The following is a 26,713-nucleotide window of genomic DNA, read 5'->3' as shown; positions in this document are numbered from 1 at the left end:
AGAAACAAAGTTCGTTTTTCACAATACCCTTTCCCATACTTACATCCACATACTGTCTTAACAATGGGTTTTACTTTATCGCGACAAATAACAATTTCCCTCAGTAAAATACATTTTTTTAAATGTATTTGATTTATGGTTTTACAATTAAAGATAAAACCAAAAGCTGACGTGTTTTTTCCACCAGCATAGCGTCCGGGACTGACACATATTACCTGTTGGAATGTTGGCCCCCTAGTTCTTTATTAGAACTCTGTGGTTGGGAGTCAGCTTGTTTTGGGCTTGTTTTTAAGGGGCATCATGCTTGTTTTTCCATTCCGCCCCGGGAACACGGTTGATGCTAGTTCCTTGCCTAAAGTCACGTGAAGAAAAGTAGGCGGGGCGTTGCTATGGTCCGTTTCTCGGATGGGAACCAGACACTACCCTGGCAACACTGACCGTGATATTACGTTGTTGCCAGTGCTGGCGTTGCTACTAATACCGTTTGCGTTCGAAGTCGAGTGGGCATCATGGCGGAAGAGGGTCGGCGGCTCGACGAAGATGAGCGAGGCCCCGGAGCCGCCTTTCACATGTTCGTGCTCATGGAGGACCTGCTGGATAAGCTGAAGTTGCTGAACTACGAAGAGGACGTACTGAAGCGACACAACATGAAGGCGCTGAGCAGGCACTATTTTGCGTTGCCAACAAACCCAGGAGAGCAGTTCTATATGTTTTGCACCCTTGCTGCTTGGATGATTAACAAAGCAGGACATAATCTAGAACAGCCACAAGAATATGATGATCCAAATGCCACTATATCAAGCATACTGTCTGAGCTGCGGTCTTTAGGGGTGGCTGTGGATTTCCCTCCTTCCAAGCTGAAGGCAGGCTATGGAGAACAAGTATGCTATGTTCTTGATAGCTTAGCAGAAGAAGCCCTGAAACATATACATTTCAGCTGGAGTAGACCAACATACCCTACAGAAGAACTGGAAGAAGAAACAGTCATGGAGGATAATGCAGAGTTGACTCTTGACAAAGTGGAGGGTGAACTCGAGGAAGAAGACACTGACAATGATGAGGAAAATTACATTGACCTGAATGTTCTAAAAGCACAGACTCGCAACATAGAGTTTGCTGAATCTGTGAAACAGGAGGACATTTTAGAATCCAGTACGGATGCTGCCGAGTGGAATTTGGAAGTGGAACGTGTTCTCCCCCAATTGAAGGTTTTAATAAAAACTGACAACAAGGATTGGCGAATTCATGTGGACCAAATGCATCAGCATAAAGATGGAATCGAATCTGCTCTGAAAGAGACTAAGGGCTATCTTGACAAGCTTCATAATGAAATCAGCAAAACCCTCGAAAAAGTGGGGAGTCGGGAAAAATACATCAACAATCAACTTGAGCATTTGGTTCAAGAGTTACGAACTGCTCAAGCCCAACTAAGTGAAGCAAATGAACGATATCAACATGGAAGTGGAGGCGTAACCGAGAGGTCCAAAGTGCTTTCCGAGATCACTGAAGAACTAGAAAAAGTTAAACAGGAAATGGAAGAAAAGGGAAGTAGTATGACTGATGGAGCACCTCTGGTAAAGATTAAACAAGCCTTAACAAAGCTAAAGCAAGAAACTGTTCAGATGGATATTAGGATTGGTGTGGTGGAACATACATTGCTCCAATCCAAACTGAAGGAGAAATCAAATATGACCAGAGATATGCATGCTACAAGTATACCAGAGTCCACAATAGGAGTTTATTAAAAGACGCTTTTAAGCAGCGTGCATCTTTGTTCAGACATAAATGTATTCTGATTTGACTAATTATTTATGCAATATTTCCTAACGTGTTTCGAGCTATTAACATACTTCGTTCTGATTTCAGTGAAAAGTATTTTTTTAAACTTGAGTTTTCAGATGTTTTGAGGTTGTGATAAATAACCTACACCAAAACAGAAGAACAATAAATAATTTCCCTCAAAAACATGTATTATGTTGCTTATACCAGTTACGTGCAATGACTTTAACAATTAAGTGGAAAACGTATCAAACGTAAACTCGATGCAGCGGACACAAAAACTTCAACCCATCGTGAAACTCTCATTAATGCAGGCGATTTCACGTATCGCGCTAGGGCACAAGAACAGTAATACATAGAAAAAACTATTTGTTTTTCTATACTGCAGTCTGTCACTGTCACATGCAGAAACAGGTGCTCCTTAAGCATATAAATGCCACGGGAGGATATTCTGTGATTTATATAAAGTAGAAGAAGGCCCGCGGTTGCAAGGAAAATGTGCCTCCATACCATGACAAGAGTGCCTTGATACAGAGCGTTTAAACACATCTGTCCACGGGAATGTCAAAATAGCTGTGTATATTTGCAGGTAACATATTCCAGATTCTCGTGTGTCGAATGCATTAACTTTTATTCAGAGATTTAGTGTACTAAATAATTTTAAGAAACCATCACTCTGTAACCTGAAGCTTTGATTAACAATGTAGTTAAGTGAACAAGGATACGTTAGGGGTTTGTATAGAATAATACTTTTAAGGACAGAGTTCTACAAGCGGGTGGATAGCAATGAGCTTTTTCAGAGTCTTTGCTTTTCTGCTTCTCTGCATGTAAAAGATGTGAGGTGGCACACTGAGTTGACCCGGAGGCATATTTCATGTGCGTTTTATAATGGGTTTTGCGGGAGTGCTAGGGTCCTCAATCTAGTAAACAATATAATCCAGTCAACATGTTATGCTATTTACATGTGAAGCCAGGATCTCTTATCAGGGTCCAAGTAAATTATACAAGAGGGCCCAGGGCCGGTTTCCCCACAATTAAGGTAGGTATACTTTAATTATCAGTATTTTTTCTTCAGTTTTCTCTAGCAGACCATGCCAACGTTTGAACTAATCTAGGCTACTGCAAAAACACAATTCAACATTTCCTCTTCCATTCTACAGAACTTAAAGTGATTTGTACCCAAAGAAATCCGTGCTCGGTTTTACTACATTACACTCCAGACCTACACAAAAGAAACCGAACTGTGTGAGAAGGCTACCTGCTTGTGAGAGTTACAGCCACAAGCTGCATGTCCTTGTGAATGTGATTCTCTGAAGGATTTGATAACATATTAAAAAAAGCAAGACATTGAAATAAACGACATTTCAAAAGGGTTTAATTTGCTGTTCAGTTTATTGTCATGGAGACCAGATGCACACATTGCCGTGTGAATCACGTAAACATTAAAATTTGCTAGAAAGACTTGACAAAGGTGTAAGACTCCGTGCATCACAGGGAGTACCAGTAGCTTCACAATACCAAAATACATACTAATATTACCCAACTAAATGGTGTTCCTTTCATCGACTGGGTACATAAAAAGAAAGCCAGCTTCGCCAGAATTTCGAACATATACATATTTTCTCTTCTGCTTCATGGCGGCAAAATGCATGCAAGTTAACAGGTGAATATGAAAATGCTTACTTCACAAATCACGTTTCTCACCGAACATTGGCATGTTGACGTGTGACAATTTCCTGGAGAAAATGGTTTGCATGTGTGGTAATTTGCATACCCAGAATACCTTGCTGTTGTGCCTCAGAACTGGAGGTGAAGTTCCCGCAATGGCTACTAGGTGGCGTTGTGGAATGTGTGTCTTGGCTCAAATGAACTTTCCTACTTATTCAATAAAAAGCTTTAGTTAATGATCAGTTAAGGTAAAAAACGTATTGCAACAATAGCATGGGAATTCAGCTAAAGCCACCTTAACTTCGTGCCCCCTATTGAGCAACCTATGACCACAATGATGACATCACAGATGACTTAACTGGTTGCATCACTAATACTATCATGTATGACTTCACTGATGACATCAGTAACATCATCTATATGACAACAATGATTATTTAACCAATGGCATCAGACATAAGATCATTCTAGGTATTTGCACTTATTTAGACCACCCTTCTGTTTCTACATATGTGATTAGCATTTTAGAATAGTTAATAATAATGAGTACATTGTGAAAAAATAGACAACAGCTACACATACATCATATCACTACTTCTATAACTTTCATTTGTAGCAGTTTGGTAAAAGATGATATCTAACTTATAAGAATGAAGGAGTGAGAGATAGAGCAGACACCCTCCCCCAAGGAGTCGTATCCCACCACCCAGGGCGAGATTAAAGGGAGTAGGAGAGTTAAATGGCAATAGAGGACAAAGTGAGTTCCACAGCAGAGGCAGGGTGCAGTGCTGTCATGGAGAGAAGCGTAGAGTCCAGCATAGAGACGATACTAGCTGTCCAAGGACAAGGTCTGCGTTTGAATGACCATCCATAAACCGCAAGAAAAGTGTCCATGTGCAGGAATTCTACTGTGGCCACTGGTGAATGGAAGGCTGCCATCTGTGATGTCATTATTGTGGTCATAGGTTGCGCAACAGGTGGAAAGAAGTTAAGGTGGCTTTAGCTGACCTTCCAGGGTTTTGTTGCAATTCCTTTTTTTATCTTAACTGATCATTAACTAACATTTCTTTCATTGAATTTCAAGGGTTTTGTTATTCGATAAATTTTTTCTGTCCCTCTGGCAATGGTGCACTGTATATTTTAGAACACTACCAGACCACTTGCCATGGCCGGTCCGGCCTTAGGCTGAGCCTACTGTCCATTTTAGAACACTCCCAGACCACTAGCCATGGCAGTGCCCACTGTCCATTTTGGAACAATACCAGAGCACTAGCCATGGCCTTTTGCCATGCCCACTGCCCATTTTAGAACACTGCAAGATCACTGCCCATGTCCTTCGGCTGTGCCTCCTATATTTTTTAAATCACTACCAGATCACCAGCTATGGCGGTTGGCCATGGCCACCAACTCTATATTTTAAAACACTTGCACGTTCCCATTGATCTCCCCTATAATATTATATCCCCAATAATGCCATTTTCTATGGCATTGTGAATCCCTTCTCTTTTAATAAATATGCCCTCTTGTGCTTTGCAACGGGAATGCGCTGAGTTAAGGCGGTTCTGAGTTCCCCAATGCGTTGAATTTCAGGGGTTTTGTTATTCCATAGAATGTTTTCTGCACCAGGCCATGACCAGTGCATATTTTAGAACACTGCCAGACCACTAGCCAAAAGCCATGCCCACTGTCCATTTTAAAACACTACCAGACCACTAACCATGGTCTTCAGCTGTGCCCACTCTATATTTCAAAACACTTGCAACCCATTGCACAAAGACGTTTTGAATCACAGACGGATGTTGACATGCTTTGACAGTTACGTATGAAAGATTGCAGGCTTTGTGAACTCACAATTATATTAGGCAATGCGCAGTGAGATTATATTATTTGCCAAGGATCACACACTTTGGTTAAGCAGCGTGCTACAAGGCCCTTGTTTTATGTCGTTCTCTTGGTGACTGTTGTGATGCATTGCACGACCCCAACTAACCACATTTAAGCAGAACAGGAAAGGGGGAAAATGTCCGGCTGTAAGAATAACATATACCCAGGCACTTTTGCCCCCATAGCGAAAATCAAGAGCTGGCACCCATGAATATACACACAATAAGTGAACATATATCTTAACGTGAAATATACTAAAGTAATTCAATTGATCTTCCCCTTAGATGAAAGTGCGCAAAATAGTTTCGGACTTTTAAAAAAAGTAATGAACACCTGTAAAAAACATGAGAGAGGAAATGTTCCAATGAATATGCTGGCAAAGTAGAAAAAGGTGCTCACCTTTTGAACCCAGCAATCTGTAGTGAAATATTCCCTGGAAAACAAAATCCCACTATGAGACAAGTGCTTGGGGTCTTGGAGGTAAGCGTCTCCACTGAGAACATGACAACCTGAGCACAATTCTGGTAGCCCAATACTTGAGCAAGTTTGCCAACCTCAAAAAAAGTCACCACCCACATGTGTCCTTTACTTGTGCACTGAAAAGCAGCCACAATCGGGGGGGGGGCGGGGAAATAACTGCACCAGTGTCCAGGATTGCAAACTCGTTTGCCACACCCTGGGCAAATACTCATGACTCACCCTCTCATCATTTCCCTTTCTCACCCCCATGTCTGGCTTTCAACAATACTCTTCTTTGTAAAGATAACTTGAAAAGTAAACACACCAAAGTATCACTCAAATATATAAATCCTTTTAGAACTATGTTAGGCAAAAAGTGTACAAGTGTGGTATTATTCCCCCCATCTTGACTGGTAGGCTACAAATACCAGAATGCAATTCAGCAAAAGGCAAAACAATGGTCTCTCAGAGAGCACTGGGAACATAACATATCTTTAAACCATATTGCAGCATATCATATATATAAAACAAAAGATTATTCTAGTTTGCCTTGCACGTGCAAGCTAGATTTGCAATTCTCCATGTATTATCCGCTCCTTACCTTGAGGTAACTTCTCTTTTCATGTGGGCCTCATGGCAGCTTGACCTTTAGAGTGCTGTACTTTGAAGGACTGACAGTAGCACGGTTTTTAAAAAAAATGATGTGGATGCTGTGTGTTTTCTTAGTCTGTTAAGAGATATTTAACACTAAGAAAACACATGGCATCCGGGACTGTGGACTGTCTCCCATCCGTGCAGTAACTGAGACTGACCCTGCTTAGCTTCAAAGTGGTCTTTTCATTTATTAGGCAACATGGTCTGTTTGAAGGTAAACGGGGTCGGGAGTCCCGGATGTCTATCTGGTCAGTGATCTTTCACCCCGTCACCGTAGCTGTAAATATATTTTCCACTTTTTTTCTATAAGCGCAGCTATGAACTACAAATACCCTTGGTTATTATTTTGTAGTCCTTATACCGCAGTTATAGGGAAAAACAGCAAAACTATAATGCTTCTCTGCCCTCCCAGATCCTCACCAAGTGCCTCCCACATCTTTGCCAGCTCCCCTAATCCCCTGATGGCCTCCTAACTTCCACTACTCTCTCCCATTCCACCCACAACACTTGTCGTGTCTGTGATGTACTTTCAGTGGAGATGGTGGGTAGCGGCTCCTTTGGTGCTGTATATGTCCCTAATCCAGGTCATTACCTCCTTCCAGTAGCTATGTTCTAACGGACAATCCCACCATTTGTGTCAGTATGTGCTGGTCTCTGCACAGTTTCTCCAACATAGGGGGCTGACGTTGGGGTGCATCTTTGAGAGCCTCTGAGGGGTTAGGTGCCATCTAAAAAAGAACCTGGCATTGTGCATTTTATATTGCATTACGATGGTGGTGGACCAAACCACCTTATAAATAGACTTCCAAATTTCTGTGTGTTCTGGAGTTTGCATGTCTCTGGACCATAGTTTTTGGGTGTTCGGAGAGGGAATGTGGGCCCTGGTTTGGAGGGTTTCATACAGTGCAGAGATAAGACTTTTGAAGTCAGTAAATGAGTTGAGGACCTGCTCAGACCCGGAGTTGAGCCATTCGGTAATATTCATAGAAATCTGGGAGGGACATGCCTCCCTCTCCCTTAGGCAAGATCAGTGTGTTGCCCACAATCCTGGGTCTTTTCCCCACCCACAGGAACACAAGAAGGGTTCTTTTGATGATCTTGTGAGCAAGATTAGGGGTAGTGCCTGGAACAGGATCTGCAATATGCCCTGGTTGGTTAGGGTTTTGACTATGTGGGAAGTCAGGTTTGTTAATGGCAGCAGCAGCATCTTCCTGAGGTTCATTCTATACCCAGACATGGTACCATATTCCATCAGCACCTCGAGAAAGTAGGAGACTGAATAGCCTGAGCATGTGATGTATGCCGGGATATCATCGGCATACAGGGCTTGTTTGAATTCATACCGTGCATGTGTCCTTTAGCACAGATGAATGCTGCCAAGGGTTCCAATGTTAGGGCAAAAATCATCTGAGATAATGGGCAGCCTTGATGGGTTCCCGGGGTCAAGCGAAACCCAGGGGTTGCCACCCCATTTACAATGACCTTTGCCCATGTGTTCTCATATAATGCTGGGGGTCCGGCAAGCCATCTAGAGCCAAGACCTGCTTGTTCCATGTACCGTCACTTCATCCGGTCGAAAGCATACTCCGCATCGACTGACAGCAAGATGGGGTCCTCGGTCGCGTCTGATATCCCAGCTATTATGTTCAGGGTTTTGCAGATATTGTCTGCTCCCTGCCTACCTCTAATAAACCCCACCTGATCCTTGTGGATGTGTTTCGGGAGAACTGGGTCCAGACTTCCTGCCAAGACGTTTGTGTAGATCTTACCATCCAGGTTTATTAATGATATAGTTCTATATGATCTGCAGTTTATGCTATTATTAAATAATTTCGCCAGGAACGGGACCAGTAAGGGGCGTGGAGTTTATAGAAGGCTGGAGTGTAACCGTCCTGTCCCGGTGCTGAGCCCGGTTTTAAATTGGAGATAGCCTTGAGAATGTCTTTGTCACTACTAGGGAGTTACAGGGATGCTCTGTCATCTGAATTGAGTGTAGGGAGAACCAACCTCTCGAGTCCCAGGCTTCTCTCTCCATCCCTGTGCACTCTGTGGTACATAGCCAGGTGTAATATTCCCTGAAGTGTTGTGCAATGGTTTCGGGTTGGCTGTGCGTTGTGCCTCTCCTGTGCCTTATTTTATAGACTGCCATTCTGCTCTTTGGCCCCTAAGGCGAGCTGCCAGGATGGTATAGTATCTATGTGATCACTGGGAAAAAAATTACTGTGAATGCCCAAAATTTAGAATAATTTTCTTCCTTTTTTTGCACTTTCTTTCACAGTTAAATGTGGGAGGAGACCCCCCCCCGCAGATCCCCCATTCCTAATTAATACCCCTATTCCACTTACCATCTATATGTGTGCAAAAAGGTGCACAAAAGGCCAAAAAAACACATTTTCAGCCTTGCAGTAATGGGATCTGGCATTTTTATCTTATCCCATGGCATGGGCCTTGTCCCCCCTTTTCGTAGTACTTTTGTTTTATGTAATGCAGTTGAGCAATGGCCTTCTCCTTCAGAGATCCCCCAATTCTTCTCTTAGTTCCCTAATCTCTGCTAGACATTCCTCTGAGCCCTCCCCCGTTTCGTTAAGTGCCTTTTCTTTCCTCATGATCGTTTGCTTCAAGTTAATGTTGAGTAGCATTCTCTCCCTTTTTTTAGCCGCCCCCTCTGAGATCAAAAGGCTGCGGAAGGTAGCCTTTGCTGTTTCTCAGATCATGTGGAGTGGGTTGTCGTCCGCAATGCTGAGCTGAAGAAATTCCCTGATCCCCCTTTTAAGGTCCTCCTGAAAGAGCAGGTCCCCGTAGAGCTTGTCATTGTAAACCCAGCACGTGTCAAGTGGGGCACAGGGTCCTAGATCGAAGGAGAGTCTGCACATGTCGTAGTCCAACCATCCATTTCCTGCCATTTGGGGGCCTGATTTGAGGTTTATTCCCTACTGGACTTTCTTTGTGAACCTTATGTGACAGTGCTGTGGTGAATTTGGAGCGCTAAATCTTTATTTTCCATGTTCCTTCATTCCCAGATCCATTCCAGGTTTTTGGCAGCCAGTATGCTACTTTAATCAAAAGACCATGCTTCCCAGAATGCCTGGCCCACTGCTTCATCTCCACCCTTGCAGACTAAGGTTGGGTGGAGGATAAGCAGCAAATGTGGCTGGCAGGTGCAGCAAGCAGCACACCTGAGGCATGAGCTCATTAGGTAGCTTTAAAAGTCTATTTGCTTCAGTCCAGCACTGGTCATGGATGCAGTGTTCATGTTTGTGACCGGTCCCTTGTTGTTAGCTTAGTATCTAGTTTCTAGTTTCTATTCTCTTGTTCCCTTTTCCTTGGATTTCGAATTTAGTGTGATTATGTTGTAATTTCTGCTTCCTGGATTCCCTTTCTGTCTTACTCTGTTTTGCAGCACTTCCCAGTGACTTCCTTTTTCTGTGTAGCCCAGTTTGTCTGTGTTCTTTATTACTTTGACTTTACCCTATTCAGTGAAACCATGATCCTTTAGTCATTCTTCCTTCATAGATTTAGTATGTTGCCTTTCCTTCCCTGGCAGAGGAGGGGAGAGGGGAGGTTTTGCCCTTGTAATATCGTTTTCCCTGCTCCTGTTCCTTTAATGTCTCTTGGAGTCTGTTCCAGGTTTTCCCTTGCACGTATCCCTTTGTTCCCTATTGATTATTTGGTGTGGTGTGCTGTTGTAGCCAGCTTCTGTGTGAATGCCTATGTTTCCTCACTATTCTGTAAACACTATTCCTTATTGTCCCTTGTCAGGAGTTGTATGTATTAAGTTATCCTCCCTTTGCTGTTATAGCCTTTCTGGTTCCCTGTTTGATCAACAGGGATCGTGGGCTTTGCTGACATTTCAGGTGGTATTTCTTATCCTCGTGAGTATTGTCTTTAAGCTACCTTATAAAATACCACCAAGGGTGTTAGCTCACAGATCATGTCATTGCTTGCCCTGTATATGGGCGTAGCGCTGACAGCACCCGTAACAGCAATTTTGGGTAAGGAGCAGCTTGCCGACTTTCTATGTAATCATAAGGAACTTCTAAGTGCATACCCCACCTCCGTTTTCATATATTTGTATTCTTATCACACTCTACTTGCACATCCTGGGTTTTAGTGTACATGTGTCTTGGTTCCTGAGTGCATGTTGTTTGACTCAAAGCTATTCACTGTGTGATCTTGTGCACATTTACTTTGCCATATTCACTGCCTTTGTCCTCTCATGACAAAAAACATCTAAAAGTTGTCCGCCTCACATTTCTGACCCCTCACATCCCCCTGGAATGTTCACAATGCCACGCCTGGATATAGATAACTCTGAATCTTTCTGGGTGGATTGCTCAGCTGTTGCGGAGGCTTGTCTGATATTTGATTGCTCCCTGGAAGAGTATAAGGCAAAAGGGGGGAGCTTGCACAGGGTAACAATGATATGGAAACCAAAGGAAAATAGTATGGAGCTGAGGCCGAAGGATGTGTTGATCGATAGATCGCTCTAAGGGGGGGAATGTTGTGAGGGTCCAGATTAAGTGCCTTCAAGGGGGCACACATAGCAGCTATGCAAGTGATGAGGTGAAATAAGAGTCACGCGGTGGGTGAGGTGGGAGTGGTGATGTTATTGTGCATGGCGCAGGTAGTGTAGATGTAGAGTGTTAGATACAGGGAGCTGGTGTAGCGCTAGAACCACAAGTGGGAATGGGAAGGAGTGTGTGTAACACACACAGTATTGGGGCAGCTAGTGCAGCACAGGCATGGGGCCGGTGGTGTGCAGTGCCTTATGGGGTATAGTGGTAGAGGGTTTTTGAGCAATATTAGAACAGTTGAGAGGCCATGTTTTTATGCATATGTCTGGCCATTTATTTAGGCTTATTTTAGGAAAGCATTGTTGTAGGCGGCTCATAGTAAAGGGCTGCAGGCTTTTTTGATATCAAGGTTAATTATTGCAAGCTGAGCAGAAACAGTGGAACAGAAAGGTCAGGATGAAGTGCCGAGCCAAGCCGTGCACACTGTAATGTTGCAAGAGCAGTTTCCCAGGAGAACGCAGTCCTATCAGAGCTTCTCCATGAGATACTTTCTAGGCCACAGGGCTAGGCATCTCGGCGCCCAAGGAGAATTTTGTTCAGTAAGATTTTCATAGGAATGATAAATCGTCCTGACCTCTGTCAACCCCAGAACATTTTGCTTTAATGGTGGATTATTTTTCCTTTTCCCTCAGTGAGTGGGAACCTTTTTCCACACTCACAGACTCTTTTACTCTTTTTATGGATGTCATGTTTTAGACTCTCCATAAGTGTCTTTTTAATTCTATCCTCCTTGACAACCTTTGGCACATGCTGCCATTGTTGCTGCGTTGCCCTTTGAGCTCCTCTTTTAACATTCTCTAGCTAACCTTGAGAGAACTACAGTTCCCAAGGGTAGAAAAGATCTTGTGATCCCTTTTACATTTTATTTGGTGAAACCAGCAGACCCCACCTTATGTGTTGTGCTGGGGAGATACAATGTATCCCCTTTCACACTAAAACTGTAAAAATTCTGTTACAGGGACAAGCTTACCTTTAATGGTTCGTGACAGTGATACCTTTTGCTAATTTGGTGCACCTTTACCACGGGCTCTGTTCACAGCCCCAGTAAAGGCACCCATGGGTGCTCATTTCACCAAAAAGGCCCATCTTTTTTTTCATGATTTGTGTGTCCCTTGTCCTTTCTTGTTCCTTCCCCTGACATCCAGGGAGGGAAATTCCTTTGTGTTATTTTTATCCTCGGCGGGAGACCCCTGGACTCCCCACTCAGGCTCCAGTCTGTCTGTGAAGGCAGGAAGCGAGGGAGGAGGCCAAATCTCTACAGCCCTTTGCCTTCCTCCTTACCTGAATGGGGACAAATCCCAGTGGGGGGCTGGCTGTCCTGATTGGACAACCAAACCGCCCCCTTGTTGTAAAATGCAGAAGTTGTGCTGTAGTTCCTGTTAAATACTCAGAACCTGGAAGCTGAATACAAGTCGACCACTGGAACCAAAACCGAAGAGGATGATGAAGGAAAAGCGGCTGAGACGATTTTCAGCGACCGGAGAGCCTGCTGTGTAACCTGAGCCTGCTGTATCCCTTCCTTCCAATCGACCTGGGGGCTTTGAAAATGATGACCCCGACCGTAACCTGGTGAGACCCACTAGACTCAGGAAGACCTGCATTTTGAGCCATCCCACATTGTGCTGCGATCTTGCGGAGCTGCAATACCCCATACCCTGGGACCTCAAGACATGTGCAGTGCATGGTCTTCTGAATTTTGAATCTCGCTGAGACTTTGTGGGCATCCTACTGCATCTCCAGAAACACAAATCAAGTCCAAAAAGTCCCCTCAGCTGAGTGCTGGACCTTTGTAATGAAGAGAATCCGACCAGCGATATTCTGGCTTCTTCTGTCCCCCTGAAAAGGCACCAAATCCACAGAACGGCATCCAGCCGTGAGGAAAACCTTGCTTAGAGCCTTCCTTATTGATCCCTGCTGCAAAATCCCTTTCAAGGTCCTGTTTTCAGTCACTACGACAGGGAATCCACCGACTGGGTTTTTGGATGCAGATCTTGAAGTCCTCCTGCTGCAAAATCTTCTTTTGTGCTGAGGTACTATGCTGGCTTGGATATTTACTTACCTTAAGTCTCTTGTGATTCCTGTTTAGTTTTGGGATGTATTCTGTGATTGGGAGGCCACTCGCCCAGTTCACCCAGGCTCACTGCTGGAATCCTCCTAGGGTGTCTTCTGTGAAGCCCCTGGACCCTCAACTAACTCTAAGGTAAAATACTCACCTGTTTGAACAGTCTTCCTGAGGAACTTTAACTTTTGCTACTTTCGAACCTATCCTGACACTGCCTGTTGGCCACTAGACCCTAGTGACCCCCCTTCTGCCAACGAGGACACTCATGCTTCAAGAACAAGGGAAAGACTTTTAAGGGATTGCGCCTTTTGCCTAGAAAAGAGAATAAGTGTTTAAAAGTTACTTACTTGTAAAAGAATTTAGTTGGTAACTGTAACTCTGAGAGTGAACAGTTACAAAAGTTCTTACTTACCTTTAATGTGTGTTGTACTATGAAAAATATATGTAACATCTTTCTTTCCTTAAGAACTGTTTCGCCATTCTAACAGAAAGTAGATGTTAGGGTATATTACTCACCTGTGATTTGGTTGTGCCTCTTCCCAAAAGTAATGCTGTTGGTTTCACTTCACTATTCCTGGTAGGATATATGTATGAGTGTCCCCCAACTGGCTCTTGCTTCCCCAGACTTGCTGTTAGCCTATCCAGAATAGGTCTGCATTAGGGTTTACCTAGCTAGAATAACCTTGAGTCATTTATAAAGAGTTTCACTAGGTTTTGCTTCCTCTGTTCTGTTTTAGACAGACACAAAAACAGTCTTAGGTTTATACCTGCCCCTAAGTTGCTGATACCTCCTAGAACACGTATATGGGTTTTGCTTACCTTGAGTTAGCTGTGTGCCGTCCTAACATAAGTTACAAGAGTTACTGCTTATCTCAATCTGTGTTTCACTGATCTACATCCATAGGTTTTACTCACCTTGTTTAACTGTGGGTTATCACAAAAGTAGTCATATGTTTTTACTGTACCTAGAATTCACAAAACGTATATTGTCCACTGATTATGTGATTTGTTGCTGAGCATCATGGTACAACTGTTAGGGTTTACTACCCTGGTATTAATGAATGTAATCTGAAAGTAACCATTGGCTTTACTCCCCAAGAATAGGTATGTCCTACAGTGAATGTGTTTAAAAAGGTTTGACTTCCCGAGAACTACTGTGAGGGGTTCCAAATAAGGTTATATGCTTTGGTCTGTGTACCTTCAAGCATTGTCTTGTGTTTCTTTTTATAATGTGTTTATGACTTTGACCAGTATTTACCCCAAGACTTACCTTGGCCTAATTGTATTTAAAGTAAACCTTTGTTTTATAATACTTCTGGATGTCAGTGTTTCTATTGATTCATTTGTGTGTTATTGATTCTTTGTACCTGTCTACAGCCCTCTCTCCCTCCTAAAATAAGGCTTGCTGCTCTGTCTACTCTACCATGAACTCAGGTGGTACAGCCTTATACTAAGAGTGGAGTCTTGTATTGTCTCAGTAGAATGGTTTTGATAAAGTTTGGTAGAACTTCAGAAAAACTGCTCTAACACTGGTGGCATGCGCTCTGATATATGGTAGGATGAAGTACATTGACTCTTGACATACTGTGAGATCAAATAAACCATCCAATAGGTTTTGTTTAACCAAATGTGCACTTAAGCTTAACACAAGAACCAACACTGTGGGCTTTAAGCCTGAGGCCTTCCTTGATGTACCAATTGAAAACTTGTTCACATTTTGTAAGGCATATGGCCTCTCCTGTAAAGGAAGTAAGCTAGAAATAATACAAAGGATATGGGACCATCAAGAAGTCTGCAGAGAACCTATGTCCCCTTCTTACTGTATTGATGAATGTGAGGATGATAAGGGTTCAGACAGCTGTCCAAACTCCTCTGAGGAGGAATATTAGGGTTCTGATGAGGAAGATGTTAGTTCACCCCCTCTCCTTCTCCTGCCTCTACCTTACCTTATACCATCACTTCTGAAATGTCTCTGGAACTTTATAAAAGACAACCCCTGTGGAAACACAGCTTGAAGATCTGGGAAAGTGAAAGAGAGTATAACCAATCCATAGAAAACAGGTTTGTTGACCCTTCTTCTTTTTCAGGGTCTTCTACGTCTGCAACTTCCAGGATTCCAGAGTTGGTGCGTCAGTATGACATGGAATGTGCCATTTTATTTTCTCAATTTAACACTTTATTAGGGTTATCGGAAACAAATGCACAGTGGCAACAGCAAAGCATTTTGAGGCATATCAATCACAGTATCATGGCCAGCGGAAAGCATAAGGACTATGTTGTACCCTCCACCCTCCCCCTGCAACGTAGCTCAGCCTTGTAGCCAACAGGTTAATGGAGGCTTTCTGGTGAGGCCCGGGAATTGTTCTGAATAATCCATGAAGGGTGCCTAGGTGTTCAGGAAGTGGTGCAGAGTCCCTGAGGGTATGGCTGTTACTTTTTCCGCCACTGCGATTTGCCAACACTTGGACCATCACAATGGGACTGAGGGGCCGTCAGGGTGTTTCCAGAGGCGAGCCATTGTTACCTTTGCTGCCAGCAGGTGTGTGCGGAGCCGAGAAGCACGCCCTGATAGCGGAAATTCCCCTCCCCCTGTATCTCCCAAGAGTAAGATTCTCGGGTCCCATGGAAACACAAGTCTGGTGATTGCCTTAATATGGTTTGTTACTTCCCGCCAGTACCGCTCTGCTTTAGGGCAGGCCCATGTCAAATGAAATAGAGTGCCCTTAGATGAACATCCTCTCAAGCAATTTGGGTGAATATCAGGGTTGGATTTATTCAATTGAGCTGGGGTGATGTAGTACCTGTAACAGAGCATATATCCTCCTTCCCTGTTTGTGATACATTGCGTGCTCTTGTGTAGCCTTTCCCAAATCTTCCCCCAATCCTCCACCTCGATTTCCCAGCCCAGGTCCCACTCCCAGTCAAGCATGTATTTTTCTTTTTTTCCCCGGGTCTGTTCTATCTAGGAGACGATAGAGGGTCGAGATCCTGCCCCTGGGTGCTGCAGAGGTTAGGGAAAGCTCCAGCGCAGTTAGATCTCTGGCCCGCACTCCCTCACCGTTTTATGGGAGACCCAGTGCCGGAGCTGGACATAGCGGAATCGCTCCGCCTCACCCACCGCAAATCTCTCCTAGCAACTTTCAAATGTGATTGCCGAGCCCCCTTCTAAAAAGCCTGACAACTTTTCCAGACCACCCTCCATCCACTGCAGGAAGCTGTATGTGGGATTCCCTGGGGAAAATTCAGGGTTATACCAGATAGTAGTCAGCGGACCCCTCAGACGTCTGCACCCCCATTTTTGCGCTGCAGTCTTCCAGCCACTAACAGTGACTGTTGTGGCCGTAAGAAGACCCTGATTGGTCTGGGCTCTGGTAGCAGGCAGGTGGGGTAGTCCCGGTGGGTGTGGGGGAGGGGCTCCAGGCTTCTACCAGCTGCTTCCATAATGGTGGATCAGAGGATTGGGACCAGGTGTATGCATGGGATAATTGTGCTGCGAGCGCCTATTTAGACACATCCGGGACCCCCATCCCCCTGTGACCCTCCCTCGAAGCATCATTTTCTTTGATATTCTGGGCTTCTTCCCCCCCACCCAGACGAATTTTAGTATGTTCCTCTGTAAGGTACGCAGTTCATTCGCCGGGATGCTTACCGGCAGTGTCCTGCATTGATATAGTAATCTAGGGAGTAGGTTCATTTTCACAGCAGCAATTCGCCCGAACAATGAGATCTCCTAGTTCTCCCAAAGTTTCAAATCCCTCTGGAAATCGTCCCAGAGTTGAGGGAAGTTGCATCGGTAGAAGCGGGAGATATCATTGGGGATCTGTACCCCAAGGTTTTCAATCTCAGACTCTGCCCAGGGAATTGACAAGTAGGGACCAAGCTCTGTGTTTTGCGATTTGGTGAGATTAATTGCGAGCACCGATAATTTGCCCAGATTGCCCCAAAACCCAGAGATCCACCCAAATTCCTCGATCTCCTCCCACAGAAAACCCAGGGACGAGTTTGGTATGGTCAGGGTTAATAACACGTCGTCTGTGTATGGTGCAATCTTATATTTGTGCTCCCCTACCATGAGCCCCTTTACATTCGGGTTGCATCAGATCCTATTTGCAAAGTGCTCCATTGATAGAGCGAAGACCATTGGTGACAGGGGGCAGCCCTGCCTCGTCACCCTGGTGATCCCGATTGTCTCGGATCTGACGCCGTTGACGCGCAGTTGCGTAGTGGGGTACTGGTAGTTAGCCATGATCCATTTGCAGAAGTTTGACCCAAACCCAAAGTGCGAAAGCGCTGCACTAATATAGCCCCAATCCACCAGATGAAAAGCTTTGTGAGCATCTAAGGATGGAACCACCATGCTCTCTCCCATCTTTTGGGGACTCTCTATGATATCTGGATATGATGTTTGGGAGATAGGGTTTCAGTCGGGACGATAAGACTTTTGAAAATACTTTCCCATCATTGTTCATGAGGGTGATTGGTCTGTAGGAGGAGGTCTGTTTGGGGTCCTTCCCCAGCGTGTGTACCAGAATGTTAACGATTCCGCCACTGATTTGGTGATCGAGCCTGTAGAAAGGAAAGAGTTAAACAGATAGTCTGTTAGGGGGCAAGAATTTGCACATAGGGATTTAATGGCCTCTAAGGTTTTCTCCTCTGTGATTGGGTTTTAGAGGACTGATAGTTGGGACTCAGGTCGTGGGCCGTGAGATTGTAAGTATGAGGGCATATTCTCAGGGGTTGTAGGTGGTCTGGCCATTACAGCTTTGTGGTGTTCCACCAGCACTGCCAGCTTGTCCGCCTCCGTGTATCGGGCTCTACCGTCAGCGCCAATAAGGCGAGATATCTTATATGCGAGTATTCGGTTTGCTTTGTTGCCTTTACTGTAGTAAAATTCCTTTGTGAAAGCTAGTGATCTGGCAGATTAGTCTGATTTAGTTGGGGGGAGAATTTTGTCCAGTAGAGGGTTTGGGACCAGGTTAAAATTCCCTCCTAAAATGAGAACCCCTTTGGCGAAAGCGAGGATGGATGGGATCAGGTCGGTAATCAATTTGTCCTGGGCGGAGTTAGGACAGTAAATCGCAACTATGGTAATTGGGCGTTCCACCAGTAGTCCCTTCAATAGAAAGTATCTCCCGTTAGGGTCCCTTCTGACTGTAATTCTGGATAAGGGGACCCTTTCACCCAGTAGAATAGCTACTCCCCTTTCTTTTCTTCGACCCAGGGGTGGCAAAGAAAGCCTTTTTGTATCTCTTGAATCTAATGCGCTTTTCGTCTACTTGCAGCAAATGAGTCTCCTGGAGGAGTACTATATCCCCCAGTAAAAGGCCAAGCCTGTGCTCCACGGATCTGCGCTTTCCCGGGAAATTAAGACCCTGGACGTTCCAGGAGAGGAGTTTCAGTGTGTTTCCATCATCCTGCATCATGATTTCAGTGTGTTTCCATCATCCTGCATCATGAGGTGAGGTAGTAAGTTTGGCTTTAGAGCGCGCGCTACTGGCACCTTCATGTGACGCTGTAGAATAAATGCGCTGGCAATGTGTTTCTGAACTAAACATAGATAATAGTGTAGTGTGTTTTTCCCCAACTTGTAAGTGGAGGAGCGGAGAAACTCTGACCCACCTAGGGTTATCTCCAACCCACTCGACCTCCCTCCACCCTTACCCTCCCAACCCCAAACTTGAGATCCAACTTTCCCAACTGGGCCATTTTTGTATGGCTGAAAACCTTTGACCTCACTTGTAAAAAGTTTGGTCTGTGTGAGAGTGATAGAATACCCTGGGTTCTTTTTAGGCTTTCCAAGAGAGACTAGAAAATGATTTTGGATGTGCATGAAGTGGAAAGAAGTTACTGGGATAGGGTAAAAGAAACTCTCATCAATAGATATAAGAAGAAAGCTTCTCAATATCTAGACCCCTTAAGGGACTCTGAGATTAAAGGTAGGTCTAAAAGTGCTATCTCCTCCTCCCTTAAGGAATCTATTCACACTGAGCGTAGCAGAAAAGCTGTGGTCATAGACTCAGCTGAGACACCTTGTAAAAAGGTTGAGGCTCCTAAACTTAAAGACAGAGAGGTCATCCTAGGGGTCCCCTCGTCAGAGATAAAAGGCATTTACTACCACTCTGAAGGGCACTTGAGTGTAGCACTCATAACTTGAAATAGGGACCAAGCCCCTAGGCCCACAAAGCTAGAGGTCACTGGTGTGACACCACCTTTAGCTGCTGCTAAGGTGACTGAGCCTCTTGAAAATCCACATACTGTGAAAGTGGTTCCTAATGTAGACACCAACTTAAATATTTCTGTCCCATCCCTAATATGGTGTAATGCCAATAAACATGTCACTGGTGTGAGCCCCACCTTCAGGTAACCCTGAGGTGAAAGAACCTCTTGAAAACCTACCTAGAGTGGAAGTGGTTCACCCAGTTGACAAGAACTTAAGTGTTCCTGTTCAACATATAACACTGTGTAAAAACGTTGTTAAAGTCACTGATGTGACTCTGCCTACAGCTGAGCCTGAGGTAGCAAGTCCCTTTGAAACCTCCCCGACAGTGGAGGGAGTCCTTGAATCTCAAAACATGGACTCTCATCCCTCTGCTGTGGAGAGAATTCCTATGGCTGACAACAATTCTGGTGTTCCTGTCACACACCCTGTGTGTTGTATGTCCTTTAGACTAAAGGCCCCTTCAGTTAAATCTGAAGTGGCTGAACCCCTTGAAAACACACTTAAAATGGAAGAGGTCCCTAAAACTCTAAAACTGGGTAAACCTGAAAACTCACCTACAGTGGAGGTGATCCAAATGGATGTAAAGAACTTAGGCGTTTTTTTAACAAACCTAAGAGGGCAATGAGTATCCTTGACCTAAAGGTAGAAATTAAGTTTTTCCCTTCAGTTCAGACTGCCCAGAAGGAAACTTCCAGGCCTGAAAAACTGAAATAAAAAAAGAGTAATATGAAATCTAAGAATAGCTTTCTTACTAGGCCTTCTAATAGAAAACCTGTGACTCCAACTATTCCTACAGGAGAGATGGATAGGTGTTTTGACAAGGCTAGGGTCCCAGTTTCAAGAGACAACTCTAAATCTGTGGAATTCTCTCCAGAGTACCCCACTATAAGTCCTTATGTTAGTAGGGCAACCTCTAACAAAGGCAAATCAAAATCTTGAATATTAGTGAAATGGGAGCCTAAACTATTCTCTAGCATTTAAAGTCCAATTATAAAGTCTTTGACCCGCACTGCTTCTGAGGACGAGGTGGATAGACAAGTTGGAAACCTAGCTAGGCCTTTGAGAACTGATAATTCTCAAAACTGGTGGAAATCCAGGAAACCTAAGTCTAAGGCTAAACATCTTGAGGCTGTTGGATCTTCTGCTGAAGACTCCAGTGTAAATTCTAGTGTTAGGAAGGAAAACTCTGACCAAGGTAAAACTAGATCTAAGAGGAAGTGAAAGCATGTACAATGCTTTGCCACAACCACCGCAACTAAGATACCTGAGACCCAACCTGCTCTAGAGGGAGGAAAGGTGGTGAGGAATCATGGGGACCCCTCTAGGTTTAAGGGATTTGTTTATAAGAACCCCTTTAAAAAGTCTATTGAAAGTTCAGAAGTTGTCCCAACCTCTGAGGGTCTGTTAAATCAGATTCCTATACATTAGATAAGAGAAATGAGTCCAAGAATACTTGTTTGTCATATAGTTTGCAAATGATAACTAATATTAAAAAGTATCACAGCAAGAGTTACAAAAGGATTGCTAGTGGACTCAGCAACCAGTGTGCTGTCTGAACTGTGTCTCCCAGCCGTTTGGGTCCAATAAAACTGTGTTACTTCTTGCCTTGTGTATACTCCTTTTTTGATTACTTTTACTTTGTGGGATCACTTGGAGGCCCCAGCAAGATTTTCAGTCCCCTCTGCGAGCTGAGGTCTTCCTGCCGTACTCCTGAGGGGCGTGGGGCAGGCAGGTTGAGATCAGCTCGAAGTGCACTGACAAGGAGGTCCTGCAGATGCTGAGGTCTTCCTGGTCCCAAGTTTTGCCTGTGCTCAATGGGAGGTGTAGGCCATTGACATCAGGCTCAGCATAAAGAGGACTCAAACCTCTACAGCATGTGAGTGAACCCCTGCATGAACATGCATCACTGTGCACGCAGAGATGCGTCAGAGATTTTATGGTGTATAGGATGCATCCTACAATGGGGGAGGACGATCGGGCATAATAGTTGTAGATGCTAGTTCCACCCCTTCAGTAGCTAGAGGGTGTGTGGTGGGCACATATAGAGTAGAATAGATGATTGCGTAGTATTGTGACACACTTCCAGTAGAAGAAGTGGTGTGTATTGCAAGTGATTGTATAGTTGCATCAGTTTTCCTTTTAATTATGGGGATTGAGGTAAGAGAGAGAAGTTTATTGAGGTAAAGAGGACAGCACTGGATAATGTTGAGGATTGCGCGCAGTAGGTTCGAGATAATGTGGTATATCGTGTTGGCAGAGGTGGAAGGGCTGGCACAAGAGTGTTGCTGTAAATAGTAGGACCTAGTGGGTGTAGTAGTTAGATGGCCCAAGAAGGAGGGGTTAGGTAATTGTTTGGTAGGATGTTGTAGATTTTATTAGATTTATGTGGGCCTATGGATAGGGCAGCTTGTGTTGTTATTGTAAAGAAATATTAAGGGCAAGTGAGAGTGTCTGGCTGGTTTGTGTGTGTGAGGAGAAATAGAGTGGGTGTGAGGTGTGTAAGGTATGTGGTGTGAGGTGTGGAAGGAGTGGAGTATAATTGGGTGGTGGGTAATGTTTTTTTTAAAAAATGAGTTTGGAGACTTGATCAAGTGAAGAAATCTGTTTGGCATTTTTGACCAAAATTGGGGGGGAAATTGTTGACCAGGGGAGGGAGCACTCACGACTGTGGTAAGTAAGTCAGAGTGGACATAAAAGTGAAAGGAATGGGGTTGATAGGGATTATGGAAATGCCCCTGGACAATCTTTGTACTAAATTATCCAAATATCGAGATACAATAGTTAAATCACTACTAATGCGTGCAGGACACCGCAGGGCAGTGTTTTCGAAAATACCCAGGAGATGGAACATTCGACAGTGATAGAATAGAAAATATGTTTGCATATTTATTGGCAACCTATAAAGGCACTAAATTGAAGAGTAGGCAAAATATTTTAGTATTGTGGAAGCTATATGAAGAGAAAAAGAAGAAAGCCACCAAGAGGTGGTAAAAAGTAATGACATCGGTGTTGACAAGTGCACCACCCTTTCCTTATGGGCTGTAACCCATGCTGAAGCCTGCAGCAAGATACACAACCCATGTCGGTGTCTCCACGTAGGGTCACCACTACTGAGAAAACAGCAGAAAAAATACTTGGCAGACATAGTAAAAGGTGCACATCAGCAGTTGGAAGATGTGTTCAAGGAAGCAGATAGTGAGATAGTGAGGGCAAATCAGAAAAAGGAGGAGGAGCAAGGGTTGGTAGGAATACAAGGTGTCTGAACGTCTGGAAGGATAATGTTAAAATTAGATAAAAAGACCCAAGAGGAGGAGGAAGAGGTCCTCGCCGGGTCCGAAGTGGACCCCGAAGATACAGACGAAGGCAGAGGAGCAAGGGGTGAGGACTGGAGGATGTGGAGGGTGTGAGATAAAGGGGAACTGGACGAGGCCAGCAAACAGGAAAGGGAGGAGGAGAGGAGGAGGAAGAGCGAATGAGAGAGAAAAGGAGAAAAAGAATGGAAGGGTGATAGGGACTGGTGCCAGGCCCTCAGAAATAGGAAGGGAAGGATGGTGGTAGCAAGCGCTGCAAAGGGCAGGGTTACCCCAGCGCAGAGCATGGACAGAGATAATCTGATGTATAGCTTGCATCCCTCATGGCTGGGGCAGGCAAATGGATATATACTCTTAAAAAGGAGACTGCAGGGATTACCCAGATGATCAGCGGTATGAAAAGCTTATTCGCAGCCTTAATGGGCGAGCAGGGGGACAAAATATAGGAACAGGCAGGATATGAAGCAGTCCAATTTAGTAGTAACATTCACAATGGTTCACTCTTTAATAACAGCAGCACACATGTGTTTATTAAGGACTTTTTTACTTAGACATATCTGACATGCAGGCCATTTTGGCACGCAAAATGAAACCAGATAAAGAGCCCTCACAGTGCATACAACAGATACCGGAGATGTGGACGTTAGAGACACGACAAGCATGGGACACGAATATACCAGTATTCTATCATATATTACGCAGTGGTCTCCCCACAGATGTGCCAGCATCCTTAGAGAAGGTGGTTGGGATTGAGATGAAGGGGTGGACAGAGATACAGACACACGTATTACACTTTTGTAAGAGAAAACAGGCGAGAGAGAGAGAGAATGACATGGTAGCCAACGCAGTAAAGGCAGAGGCGAAATTGGTACAACAGAAGTTAGAAAAAATATCCACAGAAGGTGCTGTATTTACTAACATTGTTCCAGGGCAGCTTGAAGCAGCCCTGACCCAAGGAGGGGGGGTTTCCCGCAGGGGTCATGCAGCAGAGGAGTTTCCCCCAACAGGGAGGAGTATATCCACATCAAGGAGGAGGACTCCAGCATCAGGGAGGGTATCCCCAACAGGGGGTGTATCAGCCACAAGGGTATTATCAACAAGGGGGTTACAATCAGCAGGGGGGATATTAACCACCAACAGGATATTATCAGCAGGGCAGCGGATATGCACAGAAAGGGAGGGGACATGGATATGGAGGAGGGGGACCCAGATTTGGAGGACCATGTTTTCATGTGGGTAGAGGGGACACTTTGCACGGATGTGCCCATATGGACAACAGCCACAGTATGCCCAAGGGGGACTTGGTGGGTCTCAGATATATTTGAAACCCATGCAGCCTCAGATGCAAACAATGCAAGCACAAATATAACCACAGCAGGCGCAGGTGCCCTTTACACAGAATGTTCAACCGGCAGGGCCCTTGATTACCCAGATGCTACAGACAAACAGTCAACAGCCAGTGAGGGTACCACCTAATACTTTACATGTTAAAGGTGTAAGGAAGGCATGGTATCAACAGGAAGACAGACACAAGTGACAACAGCCCCAGAAGTACTGGGCCTAACCTAGGATGAAGATCCGGTTTTGGCAGCCCCTTTGCAGGGGTCCTCAAGGAAACTCCGGAGCGCCGGTTAGATCCCTTTTGGGACAACTCATGGAGATCCCTGTTAATAGATCCGCTTCTGCCCCTTCTGGACCCAGAAGACCCCGGCAAGGAATCCCCAGGCTGGGGTGCCGTAAGAAATAACAAACTTACCGACCGTTTCCTTTTTTATTCAATGAACTGCTGTAAATGTGGTGGAGGGCGGGGCTGCGGTCACGTGCGGGTGCCCCACGTGGAAGTGGGGGGACAGAATTCATTTTTTGATGCTTTGGAGTGCTCCGGTCCTATCCCGATGGACAGAGAGTCCCGCAGGTATGGAAGGAAAGGGGACGGGACGTAGGAGTAAAGGAAATCCTTGATGCTACTGACTACGTCCCGGTTCAGCTGGTTCGCCTACAGTGCCCAGGTAAGGTAATATAGCTGATGCTGATATTCTTTTTTTGATTAGACTCAAATTGGTTTGTAAAGTAAGCCGATTTCTATGGTGACTTATGCTAAAAGATTAATCTCATTTACAAAACTCAATGAAAAAATACTAAGCCCTGAGGACCAAAGGGCTGTGGACTATACTGTTTGCTGTGGCGAGTGTCCCTATCCAGGAAGAGTGAATTGGAGAGGAGTGCTGAGTGCAGAGGTGTGTGTGCCTGTACCTTTAACAACTGACCTAGGAGTCAGGTCACCTGACCTAGGTCATCTGGTACAAAAGGCCGCCTCTAGTGCCCTTGCGGTGCTAAGCCCTGAGGACCAAAGGGCTGTGGACTATACTGTTTGCTGTGACGAGTGTCTCTATCCCGGAAGAGTGAATTGGCGAGGAGTGCTGAGTACAGAAGTGTGTGTGCCTGTACCTTTAACAACTGACCTAGGAGTCATGTCACCTGACCTAGGTCATCTGGTACAAAAGGCCGCCTCTAGTGCCCTTGCGGCGCTAAGCCCTGAGGACCAAAGGGCTGTGGACTATACTGTTTGCTGTGACGAGTGTCTCTATCCCGGAAGAGTGAATTGGCGAGGAGTGCTGAGTACAGAGGTGTGTGTGCCTGTACCTTTAACAACTGACCTAGGAGTCATGTCACCTGACCTAGGTCATCTGGTACAAAAGGCCGCCTCTAGTGCCCTTGCGGTGCTAAGCCCTGAGGACCAAAGGGCTGTGGACTATACTGTTTGCTGTTTGGCGAGTGGCGCGCGGTGTGGGGTGCTGGCCCACTGTAAACCCAACTGATGGATCCAGTTATACTAGCCTCGAGGACTAGAGCCCAAGTCAAACGCTTGGCCACACATGAGGATCACCCCGTCAAGCGTGCCCGCCAACAACAGGTGAGCCAATATTATTCATGCGGCTCCATATTAGAAATATGTGCGGATACGACAGCTGTGCTGGTTGAAGAGGTGTTTGAAGAGGTGTTTGAAGATTCCCAGGGCGAGACATCAGTAGCTACTGATCACCTACATTCATCCACTACCTCCGTTTCATTATCTCCGCCCCGGCCCTCTAATCTCACTCAGCCCGCGGAGATCTTGACTCGAACTGTCAATAATACGAATGGCAACGAGACAATGGGTAACGTACCGGGTGCTGTGTCTGCTCATTCGGAGGCTGGTGTGGACGCAGCGGCGATGCCAAGGACGCTGCCTGGAGGCAGTGAGGTGAGCACGGAGTTCGTGGATCCATTGCTGGAAGGCGCCACGGCGGACCGGCTGTCTTCTGTGATGGTGATGTGCACGGCTGCGACCGATGATGCCGGTGGGCGAGGCTGCACTGTGACCGAGCCGGCCGGTGTGGCCATGATTGATGACGGCACAGTCTCGGAGGCTCGGCAGCGCCAGCTGGACTCGGCAGAGGCCCGTCTGGCTAGCAGATTGATTGTCCACGCTGACGCAGTATATCCTCCAGTCGCAGTCTCCCCTGAATTATGTAATGTTGGAGCGGGGAAAGTGGTGAATGCAAGTAAAGTAAGCGCGAATTCTGAGTTACATAATTATCCAAACTCGCACTTGCACTCGCATGGAACGACACAAGCCGGTCAAGGCGTGTGTGGGGACGTCACGTGATCGCGGGAGTGTGGTCTTGCGAGATCTGGGCATAACAAGATCTTGCGCGCCCGCGCTCCGCGAGACAACGTTTCCCGCCAGTGTTGGCGAAGCACCAGTGTTGGCGAAGCGCCAGACCAAGCAGGTCGACCGAGAGCGCTGCTCCTGATAAGGAGCCATTGAAGCTGAGGCCCTGAAGAGCCTAATGACTCCAGCTTCCAGGGCATAAGTGCAAAGCCATAGGAGGCCACATGGGGGCCCTGGAAGCTTGCAGCGTGCCATCCTTGTGCACACCTTGCCCCCAGTGATGTAACTGGGAGGGCCCTGAACTGAACTGTGAGTAGTTCCCCTGTTGCACTCAGCCAAGTTTATGCCCACCTGTTTGTCTTGCAATAAAGACAGTTAGAACCCACTGCCGCATCCTGTCGTCCTTTAAGGCCACAACAGCGAGGTTATTAATGTCTCATCAACATC

The 26,713-nt window shown here is 45.4% G+C and overlaps 1 protein-coding gene across 1 annotated transcript; it reads left to right on the top strand.

Annotated features, from left to right (window-relative positions):
• The first annotated feature begins 357 nt into the window (after positions 1 to 357).
• On the top strand, positions 358 to 1,965 carry IFT57 (intraflagellar transport 57). The gene has a single exon (XM_069621340.1). The coding sequence runs from the start codon at positions 510 to 512 to the stop codon at positions 1,743 to 1,745; it is 1,236 nt and encodes a 411-aa protein (XP_069477441.1). The 5' UTR covers positions 358 to 509; the 3' UTR covers positions 1,746 to 1,965.
• Positions 1,966 to 26,713: the final 24,748 nt, after the last annotated feature.

This window comes from Ambystoma mexicanum, chromosome 5q, assembly GCF_040938575.1.
Source record: "Ambystoma mexicanum isolate Mex_15411 chromosome 5q, UKY_AmexF1_1, whole genome shotgun sequence".
In the NCBI taxonomy this organism is placed as follows: Eukaryota; Metazoa; Chordata; class Amphibia; order Caudata; family Ambystomatidae; genus Ambystoma; species Ambystoma mexicanum.
This window is presented reverse-complemented; position numbering and strand designations above follow the sequence as displayed.